This window comes from Grampus griseus (assembly GCF_964374135.1).
Source record: "Grampus griseus genome assembly, chromosome: 7".
Taxonomy (NCBI): domain Eukaryota; kingdom Metazoa; phylum Chordata; class Mammalia; order Artiodactyla; family Delphinidae; genus Grampus; species Grampus griseus.
Genome location: NC_139001.1, coordinates 109,455,890 through 109,474,109, shown reverse-complemented (window position 1 = coordinate 109,474,109; position 18,220 = coordinate 109,455,890). Strand labels below are relative to the sequence as shown.

Sequence of the window (18,220 nt, the reverse complement as noted above, 5' to 3'; positions counted from 1 at the left end):
CAGAAACCTCCACTGACCAGCCTGGCCACCCTGCAACCCTCTGGGGCCTCACTCTCCATCTTCCTCCCCGGCTGCTGGGACCTGGTCCCGCCTCCACAAACTGACACCAGCTTCTAGAAAGGAAGCCGAGTCTGGCTCCACTGGCGGGTGTCCGCACTGGACCATGAGCTCCTGGAGGACCTGCGGGGCCCCCCGGCATCCCCAAGCCGACATTCCCGGGGGCCTCGGAGCTGTCAGGCTCACCTCAGGACCCTCTGGATGCGGCGGCTGCAGTCGGGGGCCAGCACCTTCCTTCTCCGCGTGTCTATGAATTTCTGGGCGTGGGGCAGCAGCGCCTTGCCAGGCGGGAAGAGGCCGGTGCAGAGCCACAGCAGCTGCCAGCCCCGCTCCTCGCTGTGCCTGCAGATGGAAGTGCCGGTCAGCCCGGGAGGGCCCCTCCCGGAAGCCCGGGCCAGTCAGGCACCTCGGGGAGATGGGGCTTTGTAGGATTTATGCTATGAGCTGAGGCCTGCCTGAGGCCCTGGGCAAGGCAGCCGCTGCCCTGCTGCCAATGCCACCGGCTTCCCTGCCCACGAGAAGGGGAGGGGATGCTATCGTGCCCATTTTGTGGAGTAGGGCGCTGAGGTTTAGAGAGGCTAGGGCCTGCCCAGGAGACAAAGGAGAGAGGGGGAGAGGCAGGACCCAGGGCAGGTCTGCCTCCCCCACCCCCACCCTCGGCTCTGGCCAGCCCAGGAAGTCAGGGACACACCGGGTCCCAACCTTCCCACCGTTACTGCGAGGGTCGCCCTTATGAGGGGCCGCCTCCCCCTCTGAACAGTGGACACAGCCTCGGGGGCTGGGGCGAGGCCTGAGGGGGCCCTGGGCATGGCAACCCGCGCGTGCGGTGCCCTCTGCCCCTCCCTGGTCCCCGCAGACCTGTTGGTGTTGTGCGTCAGCTGCTTCAGGATCTGGCAGTAAACCTCGTCCTGCAGGGCCGCCTCCTGCAGGGCCGCCGAGAAGATCTGGTCGGTGAGCTCCAGGGAGGTCCAGGCCTTCCGAGAGGGGTAGTCGCCCATGTACCTGAGGACGGGTGCAGCCGTCAAGGAGAATGCGCCGGCGGGGCTGCCTGTCACCGCTGACCCCCGAGCCTAGGCCCGCGCGGACCCCGGGGCAGCGCTGTGCCCTGGGAGATCCGGCCCCCTGGCGGGCGGGCTGCGGGGCTGGGGCAGGCTGGCCGGGAAAGGATATCAATGAAGATCCGACAGGCGACATCCCGCAGCTCGGCGTCGGCGTGGACGCGCCGGAGCAGAGGCTGCCGCAGCGGCTCGGCTGAGTGGGCCCACAGGCGGCCCCGGGGCCGGGCCAGGGGCAGCACGGCTCTGCTGACCGTCTCCTTCTCCGGGACCCTGTCAGGGATCGAGGCGGGGGTGAGGGCCCTCCTCACGCCTCCTCTGCCCGTGCCCCTCTCTGTCCCCTCCCCACCATGAGCCCCACGCACAAAGTGGCAAGAGAGCCCCGGGCTCCGGTGCAGGTCTCCACGGGGATGCCCTCTGTGCCCACAGCTCTCAGCTCAGAAACGGGGTGGTGGGGGGAGGGTCAGAGGGTCCCCTCCCTGCCCAGAGAGGCCAGGCGGGCAGCGCACCTGCTTTCATGGCCTCCAGCCCCCGGGGAGCGGAGAGCGAGGCTGCTTGGGGTGGGTTCTGGGGGTGGACAGGGCAGTCACCTAAAAAACTCATAGGAGAATTCCTCCAAGGTGTGCAGCTTCTCCTCAGGCTGCTCCTCGGGGGCCGGCTCTGCGGGCCGCCCCTCCTGGGCTGCCAGCTTCCGCTTCTCTGGTGGCATGGCCAGCAAGCTCTGTGAGGGCACGGGTCTGTGGGTGTCCAGGAGCCCCTGCCCACTAGCTCCTCCTAGCCTAGTTGCCTCAGAGACTCGGGAGGGGCCGGACCACGGGGCTGGATAGGCCTGGGTCTACCCTTCTTGTGTCACCTGCCGTGTGACCCAGGATCAGTGACTCAGTGTCTCTGAGCCTGTTTCCCTTCCCTTAAGCGGGCTCTCAGGCCCACTGCTTCCGGCCTCAGCACAAGTGCCAGTCCCTCAGGGATGGCTTCCCAGACAGGGCAGACCCCCGCCCTAGGATCTGCTCCCATAACAACAGGTACTCCTCCTCGGTGGCACTCCGTTCGCTTGCCATCAAGTCGTCATTCGTCCCAGTGCTCCTTGAGGGCGGGGACACTACTGTGTTCAATCCTGTACTGCAGGCGAGGGGCACGCAGTTGGCGCTCAATACATGCACGCTGGAAGGCCTGTCTGTCCTGTCCCCCTGGGGGGCTGGTCTTGGGCGCCGGGGTGGAGTGGCCCCCCGGGTCAGGGTTTAAATGTGGCTGAGACAAGGACGGATGCATCCCCAGGACAGTCCCTGTGGGAGGGGTGGAAGGAATGCCCACTGATTGAGCACCTACTAAATGCCGAGCGCTGCACCAGGCACTCACTGCGCAAGCACTTCCTGCCTCTCCGTCACCCCAGAAGGACGATGGGGCCGGCAGAGTTGACGTGATTGCCCAGGATCCGTGAGGTGGGTCCCAGGCCCCTGAGCTAGGACCCCAGGCCGGGCATCTCGGCCACTTCCCCAGGTGCTCACGGGTACCCAGCTGAAGGCAGGGGAGCATGAGTTACCAGCAGCTCTGCCGAGGGCTTGGTGACCGTTGGGATGGTGTAGACGCAGGCCGTGGGCACCAGCCCCGTCTTCTTGGTCCTGTCATTCTGGGCCAGGGTCCAGTTCTCAGAGGTCAGCAGCCCCTGCTTCTCTGTCAGGATCAGCAAGTCCCCCTTCTTGAAGGGCAGGAGGGCGGCATCCTCTACAAATCCAGGTCACACGGACACACACACGGGGCAGAGAAGATGCCGTTTCCCAAGGGCTCAGCGGAGGCCACAGGCTGGGCTGGCACCCTGTGGGCCATCTCCTTTGACCGGTGGGGAAACGCAGATGCAGAGCAGTGGGCCCAAGGCCACCCTGACAGTGAGCTGGTGGTGGGATTCCCAGAGCTCTGGCCCTCAGGGGGCCTGGACAGGCACAGAGCCTGGGGTGGCAGGAGCTGGGGAGACCTGCTCAGACGCCTGACAAGGAGATGGCTCGCAAGCCGGGAGGCAGGTGGACCAAGGGAACAGAATACCAGCTGGCAGTCACCAAGCCTGCCCGGGAGCTGGGTGACCTCTCTGAGCCTGTTTCCTCAACTGTAAAATGAAGAAAGTCATCCCTCCCTCCTGGGGCTGTTGTGAGGATGGAATGGGCCCCAGGGGCAAAGCTTCTGCTGACGTTTCTTACTGCACTTAAGATCCTGTGCACAGCCCTCCCCTGCTACCTCCCTCCTGAAGCCTGATTTCCAGCCGTGCTCAGGGAAGCCGTGGCCGAGGACTCGACTGCCCGGGTTCACCCCGCCCCCAACCCCCCTCCTGAGCTGTGTGGCCCTGGACAAGTTGTGTCCCTTCTCTGAGCCTCCAGTCCTTGCCTGTAAAATGGGACAACAGGGCAGCTGTGGGGATGGTATGCAAGGCACGGGCGGGTGGCCCAGCTGTTCTCTGCAGGTGAGGGCGCTGGCCCTCCCCACGCTTCCAGCACGAGGACAGTCTTCAGCGCACTTCACTTTGGAGGGTTTGAGACCCCCTCCTGGAGTCTCCTCATCTTGCACATGGGAAGGCCTTGCCTACCGCTGCCCCCCGAGGGCTTGGTGGCCTCTCTCCCTCTCTCTGCTCGAGTCCTTGTGCCCCGCCTGCCACGTCATCACCGGGACCTGGCACGAGCAAGCCACCCACCTTCACCGGGTCCCCTCCCCACCTGGCTGGGTACCTGTGGCCTTCCTGTCCTGCAGGGCCATGGCGAACACGGACCTCTCCTTCAAGCCTTCCAGAAACATGGCCACCAGCTCGGCGATGGCCACGCTGCTGGGGGACCTGAACTTGAACTCCTCTTCGTGCAGCGTCACGAGCACCAGCCTCTGCCCACCCTGGGCCTCCCTGAGGGCGAAAGGGGGCAATGTGACCAGAGGTCTACTCCACCCTCCCCCTGGGTCAGCCCCTCGACAGCCTGGGCGGGGTGACCCGCCTGAGTTACAGATGAAGAAAGCGAGCAGCGAGTCCAGAGCCATGGCAGGGCCAGGGGCTGAGAGCAAGTCTGCCCCAGTCCCAGGCCCCGCTGTGTGTGTGGGCAGGTGGGCCAGAGCTTAGGCTCCCATGGGCTCCAAACGCAGTGGTGGTATTGAGCCCCAGTCTGTGGGGTCAGCTCCGGGCAGGCAAGGTGGTGGCCAGCGTGGAGGGCCACCGCAAAGAACGGTGGCGCTGAGATGGAGCGCCAGCCTGGGTGAGCTTGGGCGAGCTACCCAGCCTCTATGTGCTTCCGTTTATTTATCTGCAGACTGGGGGTGCTGGGGGGACTCACTGGCATAGCAGAGAGCACCCAGCACGGTCAGCCTCAGTAAGTGGTGGCCAGCCTGCGCCCTGCACACACTGGTATTGACCACAGTGGCCACACCGGGCTGTGCTTTAACCAATCAGGGGCTCTGGCAGGGCACAAGCAGGCCTTCCCGAAGGGCATGGAGGCCTTCTTAGAAGGTGTGAGCCGTGGAGAGCACAGGGACAGGGTGTCTGAGGTCCCACCAGGCGTGCAAGGCCGCCCTCCTGCTGCTCTGTGCCCTGCACACGCAGCCCTGTCCCTCGCTCCCTCTCCCAGACGGCTGGCACCTCCGAGTGAGTGCTTCCCCCCCGTGAGAAGGGAAGGAGCCTGTAAGTGAACGTACAGCCTGGAGGCTGCAAGCTTATGTGCCCCTTTCCAGGGGGGCTGGGTTCTAAAGGAAGCCTGAGAAGGCAACGCATGATGTACAGACACAGTGCTGGCCCTGGGACAGTGGAAGGTGGGTCCCGATCCAGCGGCCATCACACCACGCGTGTGACGTGGTATGAGCCAGCCGGGCTCCCAGGGATGATGTCCCTCCTCCTCTCCCTGTCTCTCCTGGAGCCCCCAAGGGCTGAGGTTGTGGGGAGAGAGAGATTTGGGGCCTCTTCCCTCAGGGCACCCACCGGTTGGTGATCAGGCTTATGACCTCCAGGAAAGAGAGTTCTAGGAGCATCTTCTCCTTCTGGTCCAGGAAGTACAGCCCCTTCCAGTTAACAGCCAAGATCAGCTGAGTCTTGGGCAGTCGGGGGCCTGGCGGAAGGAGACAGAAGTGTGAAGCCTGGGCTGGCCCGAGGTGTGGGCCCAGCGGCACCCTCGTACCCGGTCAGACACCGTTACCTGAGAGTGTGGTGACTTCAAATAGCCGGGAGAAGAGCAGCGGCCACTTCAGGCAGGCGGTGTTCACCACCTGCTCTTGCACGGCCAGCGGCGTGGTCTGCTTCTGGGTGTATGGGGCCTGCTCGGAGGACACGGTGACGTGTCACCTCCATCGCTCATCACCCCCCACCTAACTGCTCACCCAGCGCCCAGGGTGCTCATTTGCTCGATCATTCTGGGAAGCCTCTGCCTAAAGCCAGGCCAGTGCCGGCGAGGGCTGGGTGGGAGGCTCTGGTGGGCGGTCTTGAGAAGGAAGGGAGGCTTTCCCCTCCTCAGCATCAGAGCTCCAGAGGCTGTAGGGCCAGGCTCCTGCCTCAGCCTGGAAGCCTGTGAGGGTCACGTGCAGGTGTCTGCGGGCCCCTGTCTGCAGGCCCCCGTCTGCGGGCTCAGGCGGGCTCTCGCCAACACTGGCCTCAAGGGGCTGCATGTTGCCCCGTGCCCAAGGCCAAGCACGGTGTGTGTGTCTGTGTGTTGCTGGTGCCCCTCTGCCTCTCTTCTGCGGAGCTCTTCGTCTGCACATTCGGGAGGCGTCTTTCAGGGTCCTCGGCTTTCCCCCACCTTCACCCTTTCCTCTCCCCATCTCACTGCTCTGTGCTCATCGCTGGCTGTAACACCCAACTGAGCTTTCTTGTTAATTTGCTGAATAAAATGTCATTTCTCTGGTTCCTACTTTAAAAGGTGGTTGGGTAACATTCAGATACTGGATTGGGGGATGTAAGTTGATACATCCCACCTGAGACTTGGCAGTACGCAACGGGTGTCAGGGATTTTAGAGCAGTCACACGCTCCGAAATCCCTTTTCTAGAAATTGATCCTGATTGAATAACTGGCAAACGTAGAAAAGCTGTATCTACAAAGAGGTTCACCTTGCTGTTTTAACAGTGAAACATGAGGCATGACCTTACCTTTCATCAGTAGGAATCAGTAAAGTGAATTATAACTCATGAATACAGTACTATGCAGCCCTTAAAAACAGAGAGATCGGTATTGAGTGACACAGAAGTAAGGCTGCAAACTATTAAGTGAAGTAAAGAAGCATGTTTTAAAGTTATCTAATGATAATCCTATTTTTATTTTCTAAAAAGGTATGTTTTGGGCTTCCCTAGTGGTGCAGTGGTTAAGAATCCGCCTGTCAGTGCAGGGGACACGGGTTCGAGCCCTGGTCCGGGAAGATCCCACATGCCTCGGAGCAACTATGCCCATGTGCAGCAACTACTGAGCCTGCGCTCTAGAGCCCGTGAGCCACAACTACTGAGCCTGTGCACCACAACTACTGAAGTCAACGTGCCTAGAGCCCGTGCTCCGCAACGAGAAGCCACCGCAATGAGAAGCCTGCGCACTGCAAGGAAGAGTAGCCCCCGCTCGCCGTAACTAGAGAAAGCCCATGTGCAGCAACGAAGACCCAACACAGCCAAAAAAAAAAAGGCGTGTTTCTCTCACTCCAATCATATGCATGTCTCCATTGTGTACATGTGAATAAGGCAGTCTAGAAGGACACGAGCTTAAGAGGGATGAGCTCTTTGATGTGACATTATTGGTGATTTCCCTGTTGTTTTTGTATTTGTATTTTCTGGTTTATTTGGTAATGCCCAGGTTTTAAGTGTTTAATGGAAAAAAATCAGTGAAACTATGTCCACTTTGGAAAAAGTGTGGTGTGAATTTCCTAATTTTTTACTCTCACCCCAACTGCCCCTTCCCAAATTACGAAGCCACTTCTCACTCATGTTAATCCGGGGTTGTGTGCATCTCTTGTTCCCCTCCGTCTCATACTAGCCCTAAAACGTCCATGGTCTCTCAGGCTGGGAAACAACAGGAACAACCAACAGGGTTTGCTTCCCCAAATTCCCGTTCAAGGATTGTCCCCAAGGGATGCTAGCCTCTGCCTTGTGGAACAGAACATATGTGGTCAAGCTTGTGCGGGGAACATTGGGTAGGACAATCAGGCTTCTGTCCTGCAGGACTTCTTAGAGCCTTTCCTAAGGGCTGTGCACTGTGACACCCGAAGAGCAGGAAAGACCAAGCTGCATCCCCTGCCGCAGGCGTACAGGACCCTTGTCTACGGACCCACTTTGAGCACCTCCTCCTGTGTTGCCAGAATGGAAAGTGTGTTGCTTGGTCATCCTCCCTGCCCTTCTCCGCACTCGGATGGCCCCTGCTGCCACTCCCCTGGGGCTTATCCCCCTGCCACTGGGCTCTCAACCCCTGACAGACAAGCGCCATGTTGCCTTTGTATTTCCCACTGCCTATCGTGTTCTTTCTTGGCCCCCAGTGCAAGTTAATGCAGGGGGAGGCATTAACCAAAGGCTTGTATCCTCAGTAACCCCCCGTGCACAGCTCTCCTGCAGCAGCTGCACCAGCCAGCCAGGTCCTCAGAGATGCCTTTGCACCCTCAGGCCACGCTGCAGAGCAAAGCACCCTATGAGGAAGGAGGCTCTGACAGAGGGCCGGGTTTGGGACAGCCCTGTGGGGAGGGGAAGAGAGACAGGGGGACTGAATCAGACAGCCTGTCTTTGTCCCTTCTTGGGGTGGAAGTTTAGGAGCAGCAGAAACCTCCGCTGGTGCAGGTGATCCCAAGAACATGAGCGGGTGTTGGGAGGTGCAGGTAGAGGCTAGGGGACGAGGCTGTGAGCCTCCGGGAGCCGCCTTCACTTGGTGCGGGCTGACCAAGCAGGGGTAGAAGAGGGGCAGCCCTCCCTGCTGTCCAGAGCCAGCCCCGGGCACACAGGGCCCAGCAAGGGGACACCGTAAGGCTTGGGGCCAGGATGGGGCCTCACAGGGCGGGACTGGTGCCGAGGCAAGGGCGCGCTCGTGGTCAGCAGCTGGGGATGCCCTCCCCGGGCCCAGCCCGACACTGCAGTGGAGACCAGTGCAGGGCTGAGCTGCCCTGACCTATGGCAGGATGCCACCGTGGAAGGAGGAGGGAAGACGGAACGGGCCTGTCAGAGGGAGTGGACCTGAGCGAGACTCTTTAAACCTGAAGAGACAGGGCTCTGCTGAGTGGCAAGTTATTCTCCCAACCCCCCGTGAGTGGGGACTCGTCACGGGGTCTCCATCCGCTTTACACACCCCAGGGCCCCCAGGGCCCCCATAAAGAGCTGCACAGCCCCAGTGCACAGGCTCTGGGGAGCTGACCTCAGTGAGGGCGGCGGTGACCAGGCTGGCCCACTTCTCTGGGGGCTTGGTCCTGTAGAGCTTGGCGGGGACACAGCTGGGCAGCAGCTCCTGGACGGCCTGGCTCCTCACCGAGGCGCCGAGCTGCACGGCGCAGCACTGGGCCAGCAGTTGCACCAACTCTTTCTCCTGCACAGCCCGGGGGAAACACAGCGGGGGGGGGGGGCGTTGAGAGCCCACCCTCCCCCAGGACGCTCTCGCCCCGGCGCAGCAGAGGTGACCAGCCACCTCCGCTAGGCAGGACCCGCCCCTCCCCCAACACAGCAGAACCTCCGCGAGCCCCGACTGGGCCCCGACACGGGCTGGGCTCCGGCTGGCAGGCAAGGACCTCCCAGCAGCCTTGGCCTGAGCCCTGTGGGGCCTCTGCCTGAGGACAAGGGGGGATCCCCTGTGCCCGTCTCTCAGCCCTCCGGAGCCAGAGAATGTGTGGGAGGGAGCTCTGAGGCCTGGGTGGAGCCCCAAACACTGCTGTCTGAGTGGGGTGAGTGTGGGCGAGGCCTTCACCCTGTCTCCCCCAGTCCTCACTGAGCAAAGGTGACCAGTGGCCACCCCTGTATGGCCTCTGCAGGGCTCATGTGGGTGGAAGCCTGTGTAAGGCCCCAGCATGCACAGCACAGAGCAGGGTTCCTGCTCCAAGCAGCCCAGTGCTTCCCGGGAGACCAGAACCTTGCCCGGCCACCCAACTGCCTGCCCTCTGGGCCCCCTTTTCCCCTCACCCCTGCCTCTCCCTGCCCACTGCCCCATTCCAGGCAGGCCTCCAGGGCTGCCATGGCTGCCTCCGACCCCCAGGGCAGCACCCTCCGATTCAGGCCCGGGAGGTCTGCACCCACTGAACAGGTGCAGTGCTGCCCTAGGGCTTCCGGTGCACAAGCTCCCTTCCCTCGAGTCTCACAAACATACGGAAAGCTCAGGTGACTCTGCACTTTCCAGATGAGGGCCAGAGGCTCAGAGAGGTGACCTGAAGTTCCAAGGTCACACTGCCAGGAAGAGGCACAGGTGGGCCCTGAACTCAAGTGCTGGGGCTCCAAGGCCATGTTCTTGACCCCCAGGTCCTGCTGCCCCATAAGCAGCTGCCGTGGTGAGGCCAGGTGGGCTCGGGGCTGATGGGAGGGCTTCCCCATCTGCTGCAGGTGCCCCAAACCCCAGCGGCTTGAGCAAACCTATGGCCGAGGGATGAGACAGCTGCGTGGTGAGGCCAGGTGGGCTCGGGGCTGATGGGAGGGCTTCCCCACCTGCTGCAGGTGCCCCAAACCCCAGCGGCTTGAGCAAACCTATGGCTGAGGGACGAGATGGAGGCGGCCGGGCAGGGACAGCTGCGCCCAGAGGGGCCCAGGGACCTGCACTGGCGGACGCACCCCCGGGCCCGCTCCTCTCCCCTGGCGGCCTGCCCTCCAGCTCCCCACGGCCATCCCTGGTGGCCGCAGCCCAGCTGCCCTTGCTCTGTCCCTGCCGCCCCTGCGCTGGAACAGGGCGCTTCCTCAGGCTGTCTGATGGATGGGTCTTCAGGGCCCTGACGGCTGCGGTCCCCTCACCTTCTCGAAGCTGTACTCGCCAGACCGGACTCCGTGGAGGACTTGGTGGTAAATGAGGCGGGTGCTGACCGGGTCCTCCCGGGAGTCATGCCACGGGGTGAAGAACTCCTTCCGGAAGTAGAGGCGCCAGGGCGTCTGGCGCTCGCTCTCGCCCCTCTCCCGGGCCAGCTGCTCACACTGGGCCACGGCGTCCATCACGTGGTCGCGCCCGCTGCCCAGGGACCAGAACTGAGGCCAGAATCGGGGCGGCAGGGGTGAGTGACTGCTGCATGTCAGGCTACCCCACCTGCCCTTGGCACACGGAGGACAAGAGCCCGCTGGACGCCCGAGGGACTCCTCCCCACGTGGCGTAGACTGTCAATCACCCCCCCAACACTGTCCCCCTGCCCGCCCCGCCCACAGGCGGCACATGCCCACGTGATGGGGTTGGAACACTGATTGGTTGGTTGGCGTGAGCACGTCTCGGTCTGAGGCTGTGGCCATGGGCGTCAGAGCATCTGGGGGGGCGACGATGTGGGGTTCAGGTGGGGCAGTGCTGGTGTGACCTCCGCACTGCTACATGGGAGTCTGAGCTCCCAGCGTGGGGGGCTTGGAGCAGGATGTGGGGGGGGACCTACCAGTGTGCCTGTGACACCGTCTGGGGCCGAGGTACAGCCACTGGGCTGAGCGCATGAGTGTTGGGGCAGGAGGGCACGTTGCCTGGTTAGGAGGCATGTCTGTGAGCGGGAGTTTGTGTTCGTATCTGTTTGGCAGCCGGCAAGGCGAGTGGTGGCTAGGCTGATAGGCGGGTGGTGGATGGGACCCCCTGGCCAGTACCTTGTCGTACACGGCAACCTGCAGGGAAAAGCCCACGTGGTCGCTGAGGCCCTGCTTGTGGGCGATGTGCAGGCAGACTTCCCGAGACGTCGAGGCTGAGTCCACCGAGACGGTCAGGCTCTCTCCAGTCGCCAAGGTCACATGGATCGGGACGCGCTTCTTGGACTTGACAGCCTGGGGACAGACGAAGACTCAGGTCCTCTACCCGGGAGGCTCCTGGACTCAGCTGCCGGCGCTGGTGCTCCCGGAACCCTGGGATGGGAGGCCGGTCCACCATCCCCTCTTCTCAACACGCTGCCCCTGCTGGCTCATCCCTGTGGGTTCCAGGGGGAGGAGCCTTCTGAAGCCCCACCCGGTTCGGCAGGGAGTTAACAAAAGTCCTGGCCAACGGACATCTGCTACTGAACTGACAGACTGGGCGAGGGCCGCGCCCAGGGACCACAGGCACAGAAGGCGGTGGACGGGCCCGGAGTGCACACTTCCTCCCGGCAGCCCCATGAGCTGGAAGAGCCATGACGGCTGGCACCACCCCACATGGACCGTCTCTCGCCCCTACCTGCAGCTCCAGCCAGGAGGGCGGCTCCGTGCGCACCCCGTTGGCACAGGTGCGTCTCAGGCGCTCAGCACAGAAGGGCCCGTAGCCGACTGGCCCTTGACCAATGAAGTTCAGCAGATACTGGTGGGCGAGGAAGGGAAGGGGACGAAGACACTTAGAATAGAGGACACTTTCTACTTACTGTCCAGATTCTAGAAACTGTGATACTAATTGTAACTATGGATGTTGGATGTGTTAACTAACCTTACTTGGCAATCATTCTGCAATACACACCTATCTAAAATCACTACACTGTACACCCTACACTTGAACAATGTTATATGTCAATTATATTTCAGTAAAACTGGAAAAAATTTTTAAATGAAAATAAAAATGATAATAGTGTTGGCAAAGGTGCATTGACATGGGGCTCTCACACTGTGAGAAGAAATATCAATTGCACGGCATTTCTGAGGAGTCATTTGTCAATAGGTTTTAAATAGTACGTAGTTTAAAAATGTACATACTCTTCGACTTAATAATTCAAACCTATGATAAAGGGAGATATATAGGTTTTTTTGCTTTTCATTTTTTAAATTTATTTAGTCTTTTGGCTGCATTGGGTCTTCGTTGCTGTACGTGGGCTTTCTCTAGTTGTGGCGAGCAGGGGCTACACTTTGTTGCGATGCGCGGGCTTCTCATTGCGGTGGCTTCTCTTGTTGCAGAGCACGGGATCTAGGCACGCGGGCTTCAGTAGTTGCAGCACGTGGGCTCAGTAGTCATGGCACGCGGGCCCTAGTGCATGCGGGTTGCAGGAGCTGTGGCATGCAGGCTCAGTAGTTGTGCCGCATGGGCTCTAGGGCGCATGGGCTTCAGTAGTTGTGGTGCGTGGGCTCAGTAGTTGTGGTTTGCTGTCTCTAGAGCACAGGCTCAGTAGTTGTGGTGCAGGGGCTTAGCTGCTCCGCGGCATGTGGGATCTTCCCGGACCAGGGCTCGAACCCATGTCCCCAGCTTTGGCAGGCGGATTCTTAACCACTGTGCCACCAGGGAAGTCCCTATAGTTTTTAATCATAGTGGTGTTTATGGTGATGGGCAATTGGAAGATGGATCCTAAATGTCCATCAATGAGTGAAATACGCGCTGGGACAGCACTAACAGATGGCATTAGCACAGCCATTTGGGAACAGTTTATGACATGAGAAGACACATAAGATAAGTGAAAGCTGCAGGAGAGCCGATGTTCAAAATATGTTTGATAAGATGCTGAAACAAGGCATTGAAAACTTTTTTGTCTCTCAGAGAGATTCTTTGAGGAGATGCAGCCTGGAAGGGTTTACTGGTGTCAAGGGTGGCCCAGGGCCTAGGGCAGATGGCCAGGGTGACCACACTTCCTGCTGTCCCTGAAGGGACAAGAGGTAGTGATATTGTTTTCTATGTGATTCCAAGTATGACCCTATCACACCACAAAAGGCCAGGAATTGTAATGGAAGTTACCTCTGGGTGTGGGGATGACTTTTATTTTCTTTCTAGATTTTCTTCATATCCTACATATTACACTTTTTTTTTTTTTTTTTTTTTTTTTTTGCGGTACGTGGGCCTCTCACTGTTGTGGCCTCTGCCATTGCGGAGCACAGGCTCTGGACGCGCAGACTCAGCGGCCATGGCTCACGGGCCCAGCCGCTCCGCGGCATGTGGGATCTTCCCAGACTGGGGCACGAACCGTGTCCCCTGCATCGGCAGGTGGACTCTCAACCACTGCGCCACCAGGGAAGCCCCCTACATATTATTTTTATCATCAGAACCAAAAGGTATATTAGAGTAGCAAAGGCTGGGGCCTCCAACACTTGAAAGCACCTCCCTTGTTAGTTCTAAGGCCTAGAGAGAGATGCTGCAGCCAATCTCTGGTTGGTGCTCACTCCTCAGACCCCTTTGCCTTTTCAATGCCCACTGCACCCATTGATTGTCTCATTGTCTCCTGGTGACTGAGCCCAGGTAAGATGACTCTGCAGATCCTGATTAGAGGTTGGAAGGAGCATCCTTTTTTGCAGACGGGAAACTGAGGCTCAAAGAAGCCCAGGCACTGATACCCATCCTGGCCTGCACTAGCAGGAGAACTGGGCCATGCATGCGTCAGGATGTCTGGACCTGCTCCAGGGCCCCGGGCCCACCCGTGCTGCCCCCGCCTTCAGCCCCTGCCCCCGGCCCTTCCCACCTTCATGAACCTTTCGGAGGGCGGGAAGCAGCCCAGGCACAGGCCAAGCAGGATCCAGCCCCGGGCCAGGCTGCTTGTTTTGTAGTTCTCCGAGAGCTGCTTGCAGATCTGGCAGTAAATCTCGTCCCTAAAAGACACGGAGCGCTGGGAGGCCAGGCAGGGGGCTGGCTCTGGGGGAGAAGAGGAGAACGGGGCACAGGGGCACACAGCTCCTTCTGCACCCCTAGGGGCAGACATGTCTGCAGGGGGACCTCCAGCCTCCTCGCCTCCAATTGCTTTTGCTGCACACCCTCACCTCCTCACATCCAGGCCCACCGTGGACCCTGTCATCTCCCAGGACTGTGCTCCCTCCAATGTCTCCCCAGTGGGCTCTGTAGCCCCACTCCTTTTTTTTCCCCCCTTAATATTTATTTATTTATTTGGCTGTGCTGCGTCTTAGTTGCGGCACACGGAACCTAGTTCCTGAGCAGGGATCGAACCCGGGCCCCCTGCATTGGGAGCGTGGAGTCTTAACCACTGGACCACCAGGGAAGTCCCTCTGCACCCCCGTTCCTGATAGCCCTTGTTTCCTGTCTTCCCAAGGCCTCAGCCCTCCGTCCTCCTAGTCAGTCATCTCGGCCCCTTGGGCCTTTGCTCCCGCCCTCACCCACTCTGCTCACAGCACCTTGACCCTCCAGCTGTGGGTCACAGCTACAGGGAGGGCCGAGGGGTCTCCAGCCAAAGCCCTGCTCCTAGTAGATCAGCCCAATCTGATCTGTTCCTTTCCCCAACCTCACAGTTATTTCAAACCTTTCCCTCTGCCTAGAGGTCCTCCCCCTTCCCCTGAATGCAGCACCCCCCACCCCGCCACTGCAGGGAGGAGAGTGGGGACTTCAAGGGAGAACCCCTCAACTCCTCACCTCCTGATCAGTTCCCATTCCCACAGGCTCATGAGCCTCTCTTCTCTGTGTCCTCTTGGGGAAGGGGCTTTCCTCCACTCTTCCCTGCTGACTCAAGCCTCTATCGACTTATAAAAGTGTCACATTAGCCTCTCCAACCTCACACATCCAGAGACCAGCATCTTTCCCCTAATTACACAGCGGTATGCTCCTAAATGTTTAACAACCAACTCTTCTGGGGGAAAAAGCCCTGAAATTCATTGCATTTGCCAATTTCTGTGGTGTAAATATTCCCACCAGTGCTGATTTCAAGCTACCAATGTCACGTTGCTGACCACAGAGTTCAGAGGAGATGTGCACGGCCAGCTTTCCTGGGCCAGTACAGTCAGTCCCAGCAGACCTCCTCCTTCTGCAGCCTCTGCAGGCACTGCCATCAACCACTCTCCCAGATGGGAAATCTGGGGGCCACCCCAGACTCCACCCATCAGCCACCACATCCTACTATCTGTCTCCTGGAAAATTTCTCTGTCCCCTGCTCTCCACTTCTGCTCCCTGGGCTCCCTCATCAGCTCTGCAGCAGCCCTCTCCTGGCCTCCCACCCCCAGGCTCCATCCCTCCATGTCATTGCCAGGAAGATCTTTCTGGAAGTCATCTATGATCATGGTCTTCTCTTAAAGCTTTCCCCTGTGCTCTAAGGATTGAATTCAAACTCCGGGCCCCAGCTGGGACAAATCATCCGGAATTCCAGACCCTCAGGCTGTTTCAGAACTCTGTGACCCTGATCACCCTCTCCCTCTGTCTAGCGAACACCCCTCCTCCTTCCCACCCCACCTGGCCCTACTCTTTTTCGGTGCCCCCACTGGATCAACACCTTAGCACAGGCAGTTATTGTGGGTCTCCGGGTCCTCCCATGCTCCCCAACTAAAGGATGGGCTCCTTGAGGACAGAGACACGTTGCCTTCATCTCTACATCCCCAGCCCACAGGCCAGGGCCTGGCCCTGAGCAGGTACTTAATAAACATTTATCAAACGTGTGGCTGGATGTGAAGTGGGGCATTTGCTTTGTCTTGGAATTTGGCTAAGACTCCAAAGCCAAGGATAAACAGATGATAATACTCAATATTCTAAAGAGATACACTCTTGTAGGATTTACTAAAAGATGGCAGAACCAGTCCAGCCAGCACGCCATCTCCAGCCTGCATAAAGGAAGGTGAGAAATTTGAAAGGTGACTCCTGGAAGTGACTTCATGGGAGTAGAGAGATCTCTGGCTCATCTTCACTACATCTAAGTGAGGGGGAGTGAGGGGGGACCCAGGAGAACTGCTAATGGAGATGGAGATTGTCTGCTAGAGACGGGACCCATCTCACTCCCCATCTGAGGCATGATGAGCCCCAGCAGCCCATTGAACCACCCCAGGGTACTGGAATGGGGCATGATGACAGAGCTCTTGAGAGTGCTTCGTTTGTGTCCCCTGGAGATAAAAGTTGGGGGTCTCCATGAACAAGAGACTAGTGTCTGCTTCCTGCTAGAGAAGTCTAAGCCACCCTTGATGGGCAAGATGGAGAAAGAACAGTCAAGAGCTGAGAACTGCACTTGTACAGTTTGGTGGGGCAAGCGTGGATGGGTGTCGGTTGACCAAGAGGAGGCCATGGAAGGAGCTGGGCTTCAGGCATCTTGCTGGGATCCACACAAGCAGGTCAACCATCATTCCAGAGGGTCCCAGTGGTTAAGAGGCTGTGGTATGTTCCATTAGGGTCTAGAGATGACAGAGAACGTCAAGGGATCTCTGAGACAGTATTGGCCCCAGCTGGGGTCAGGACTGTGTGGAAGTGTCTACAGGGTATCTGAAGAACCCACAATCATCTTATATGGGTCTGCCATGTTGGAGGGTGTGGTGGCCAGTGAGGACTAACCATGAGAGAATTACCAGTAGAACCAACTAAGTTGGAAGAGTTGCCATGTTAGTGTCATGCAGGCAGCTAAAACGCTAGTCTTACTGGCTTGAAGAACCAGAAGACAGAGTTTGGGTACCCACAGCAGTTGAAAGTGAAAAGAGAAATCCTGTAATGAAGACAGCCAAAGAAGAGCAGTCCTACATTTTGCATATAAAATCTTCCTGAATCTCTGGCTCACCCTTGATCTACACATGTGTGGGGAAGACTCCAGGTAGTCCAGCAAAGGCTAAAATAACTGAACAGGGTTTCCAGGTGCTGCTCACTAAAGGGAGGCAGAGTTTGAATCCACCCAAGTTAATTGTCTGCCAAAATGAAAAGTCAACACTCTCTGAAGGAATACAACAGATTCCAGAGTCTCTAAACATATCATCCCCAAATGTCTAGGATACAATCCCAAAGTACTAGATTTCTGAGAAAATAACAGTCAGGTACTGGACATATGAGGAAACAGGAAAACATGACCATTCTCAAGAGAAAAGGCAATCAGTGGAAACTGGCCCCAAGATGAACCAGATATTGGATTTATCAGAAAAGGTTTAATAACTATCATAACTGTGCTCAAAGATATAAAGGACACTATGCTCATAGTGAATGAACAAACAGGATATCTTGGCAGAGAAACAGAAACTATAAAAAAGAACCAATTGCAAACTCTAGAATTGAAAAATATAACATCTGAAATTAAAAAAAAAATGTTGGATGGGTATAATAGCAGACTGGGGAAGACCAAAGAAAAATCAGTGAATGTGAAGATAGATTAATAGAAACTATCCAATCTAAAGAACAGAGGAGAAAAAAAGAAAGCAGGGATGAACAGACCCTCAGGGATGTGAGGGATAATATAAAAGTCTTCCATAGGTTTAATTAGAGTTCAAAGGAAAAGAGAGAGAGAATGAAGTAGAAAAAAACATTTGAAGAAATAATGCCCCAAATTCCCCCAATTTGGTTAAAAATAATAACTTAAAATATGTGAACCCTTGAGATACAGTAGTCTGTCCCTGAAAGCAGTATACATGGTTCTTTAAATTTCTATAAAAACACAATTCCTGTAAAGCAAATTGTATATAAAGTAAAATATATGTAACATAAATGAGGGACTTGCCCATTTAAACGGACTTGCATTAAAGCTGGTTATCAAATGAATCACCAGCCCATGATGAATTTGTCTTCCTAAAACTGGGTTTCACCCAGGGGTTTTAACCCAGAGCAAATAGAGAACCCTTGATGATAACGTCTGCTGTCCTGAGACCCAGCCGGCAGGCCCCAGGGTAGGGAGCAGGGTAGGGCTGCAGCCATGGGCTGAGAGCCAATGAGGGGGTCCCATGTTCTGAATGGGGTGCGACGGGGGTGGGGACTGACCTGAGGCTGGGCCGCAGGATGGCATAACCCACAATGAACTGCACCTTCTCCAGATTGGACATGGGTCGGTCTGAGATGGGTTCGTCAGGATCAAATGCCTCTTCCCTGATATTCAGCTGGCTGGCCACCTTGAAACCCAAAGGCGGCAGTCAGGACAGCTGAGATTCTTCCCATTTGCAAAGGAGGAAACCGGGCGAAAGCCTGGAATGCGGCCGCAGGCCAGCCAGCAGGCGGCAGAGCTGGGAACAGGCCCAGGTCCCCTGTCCCTGGGCTCACCTGGCCCGTGACCCTGGAGGACCGCTTCAGCTTCATGGAGGAGATGTCCTTGGTCCCTCTGTCCCTGTGGTTGGGCCTCTGTGGACGGAGACAGTTCTTGAGGGATGGTGAGCTGGGGTAGCACCTCCCAATCTGACCCAACAGTGCCTAGGGTGGGGCTAGTCTCCAGATCCCCCAGCCATT

The 18,220-nt window shown here is 57.9% G+C and overlaps 1 protein-coding gene across 1 annotated transcript in view; it reads right to left on the bottom strand.

The window, feature by feature from the left end:
* The window catches only part of MYO7B (myosin VIIB), a gene marked incomplete at both ends in the record, with an annotated part of 75,106 nt that overhangs the window by 5,181 nt on the left and 51,705 nt on the right, over positions 1-18,220 (bottom strand). The window contains 15 exons of the mRNA XM_082659016.1: positions 244-399; positions 916-1,059; positions 1,215-1,385; positions 1,703-1,833; positions 2,653-2,834; positions 3,824-3,990; positions 5,050-5,176; positions 5,264-5,381; positions 8,435-8,602; positions 10,006-10,233; positions 10,822-10,995; positions 11,378-11,497; positions 13,569-13,695; positions 17,762-17,889; positions 18,038-18,115. Coding sequence (XP_082515142.1) covers positions 244-399; positions 916-1,059; positions 1,215-1,385; positions 1,703-1,833; positions 2,653-2,834; positions 3,824-3,990; positions 5,050-5,176; positions 5,264-5,381; positions 8,435-8,602; positions 10,006-10,233; positions 10,822-10,995; positions 11,378-11,497; positions 13,569-13,695; positions 17,762-17,889; positions 18,038-18,115 — 2,219 coding nt within the window. The remainder of the gene's footprint in view (positions 1-243; positions 400-915; positions 1,060-1,214; positions 1,386-1,702; positions 1,834-2,652; positions 2,835-3,823; positions 3,991-5,049; positions 5,177-5,263; positions 5,382-8,434; positions 8,603-10,005; positions 10,234-10,821; positions 10,996-11,377; positions 11,498-13,568; positions 13,696-17,761; positions 17,890-18,037; positions 18,116-18,220) is intronic.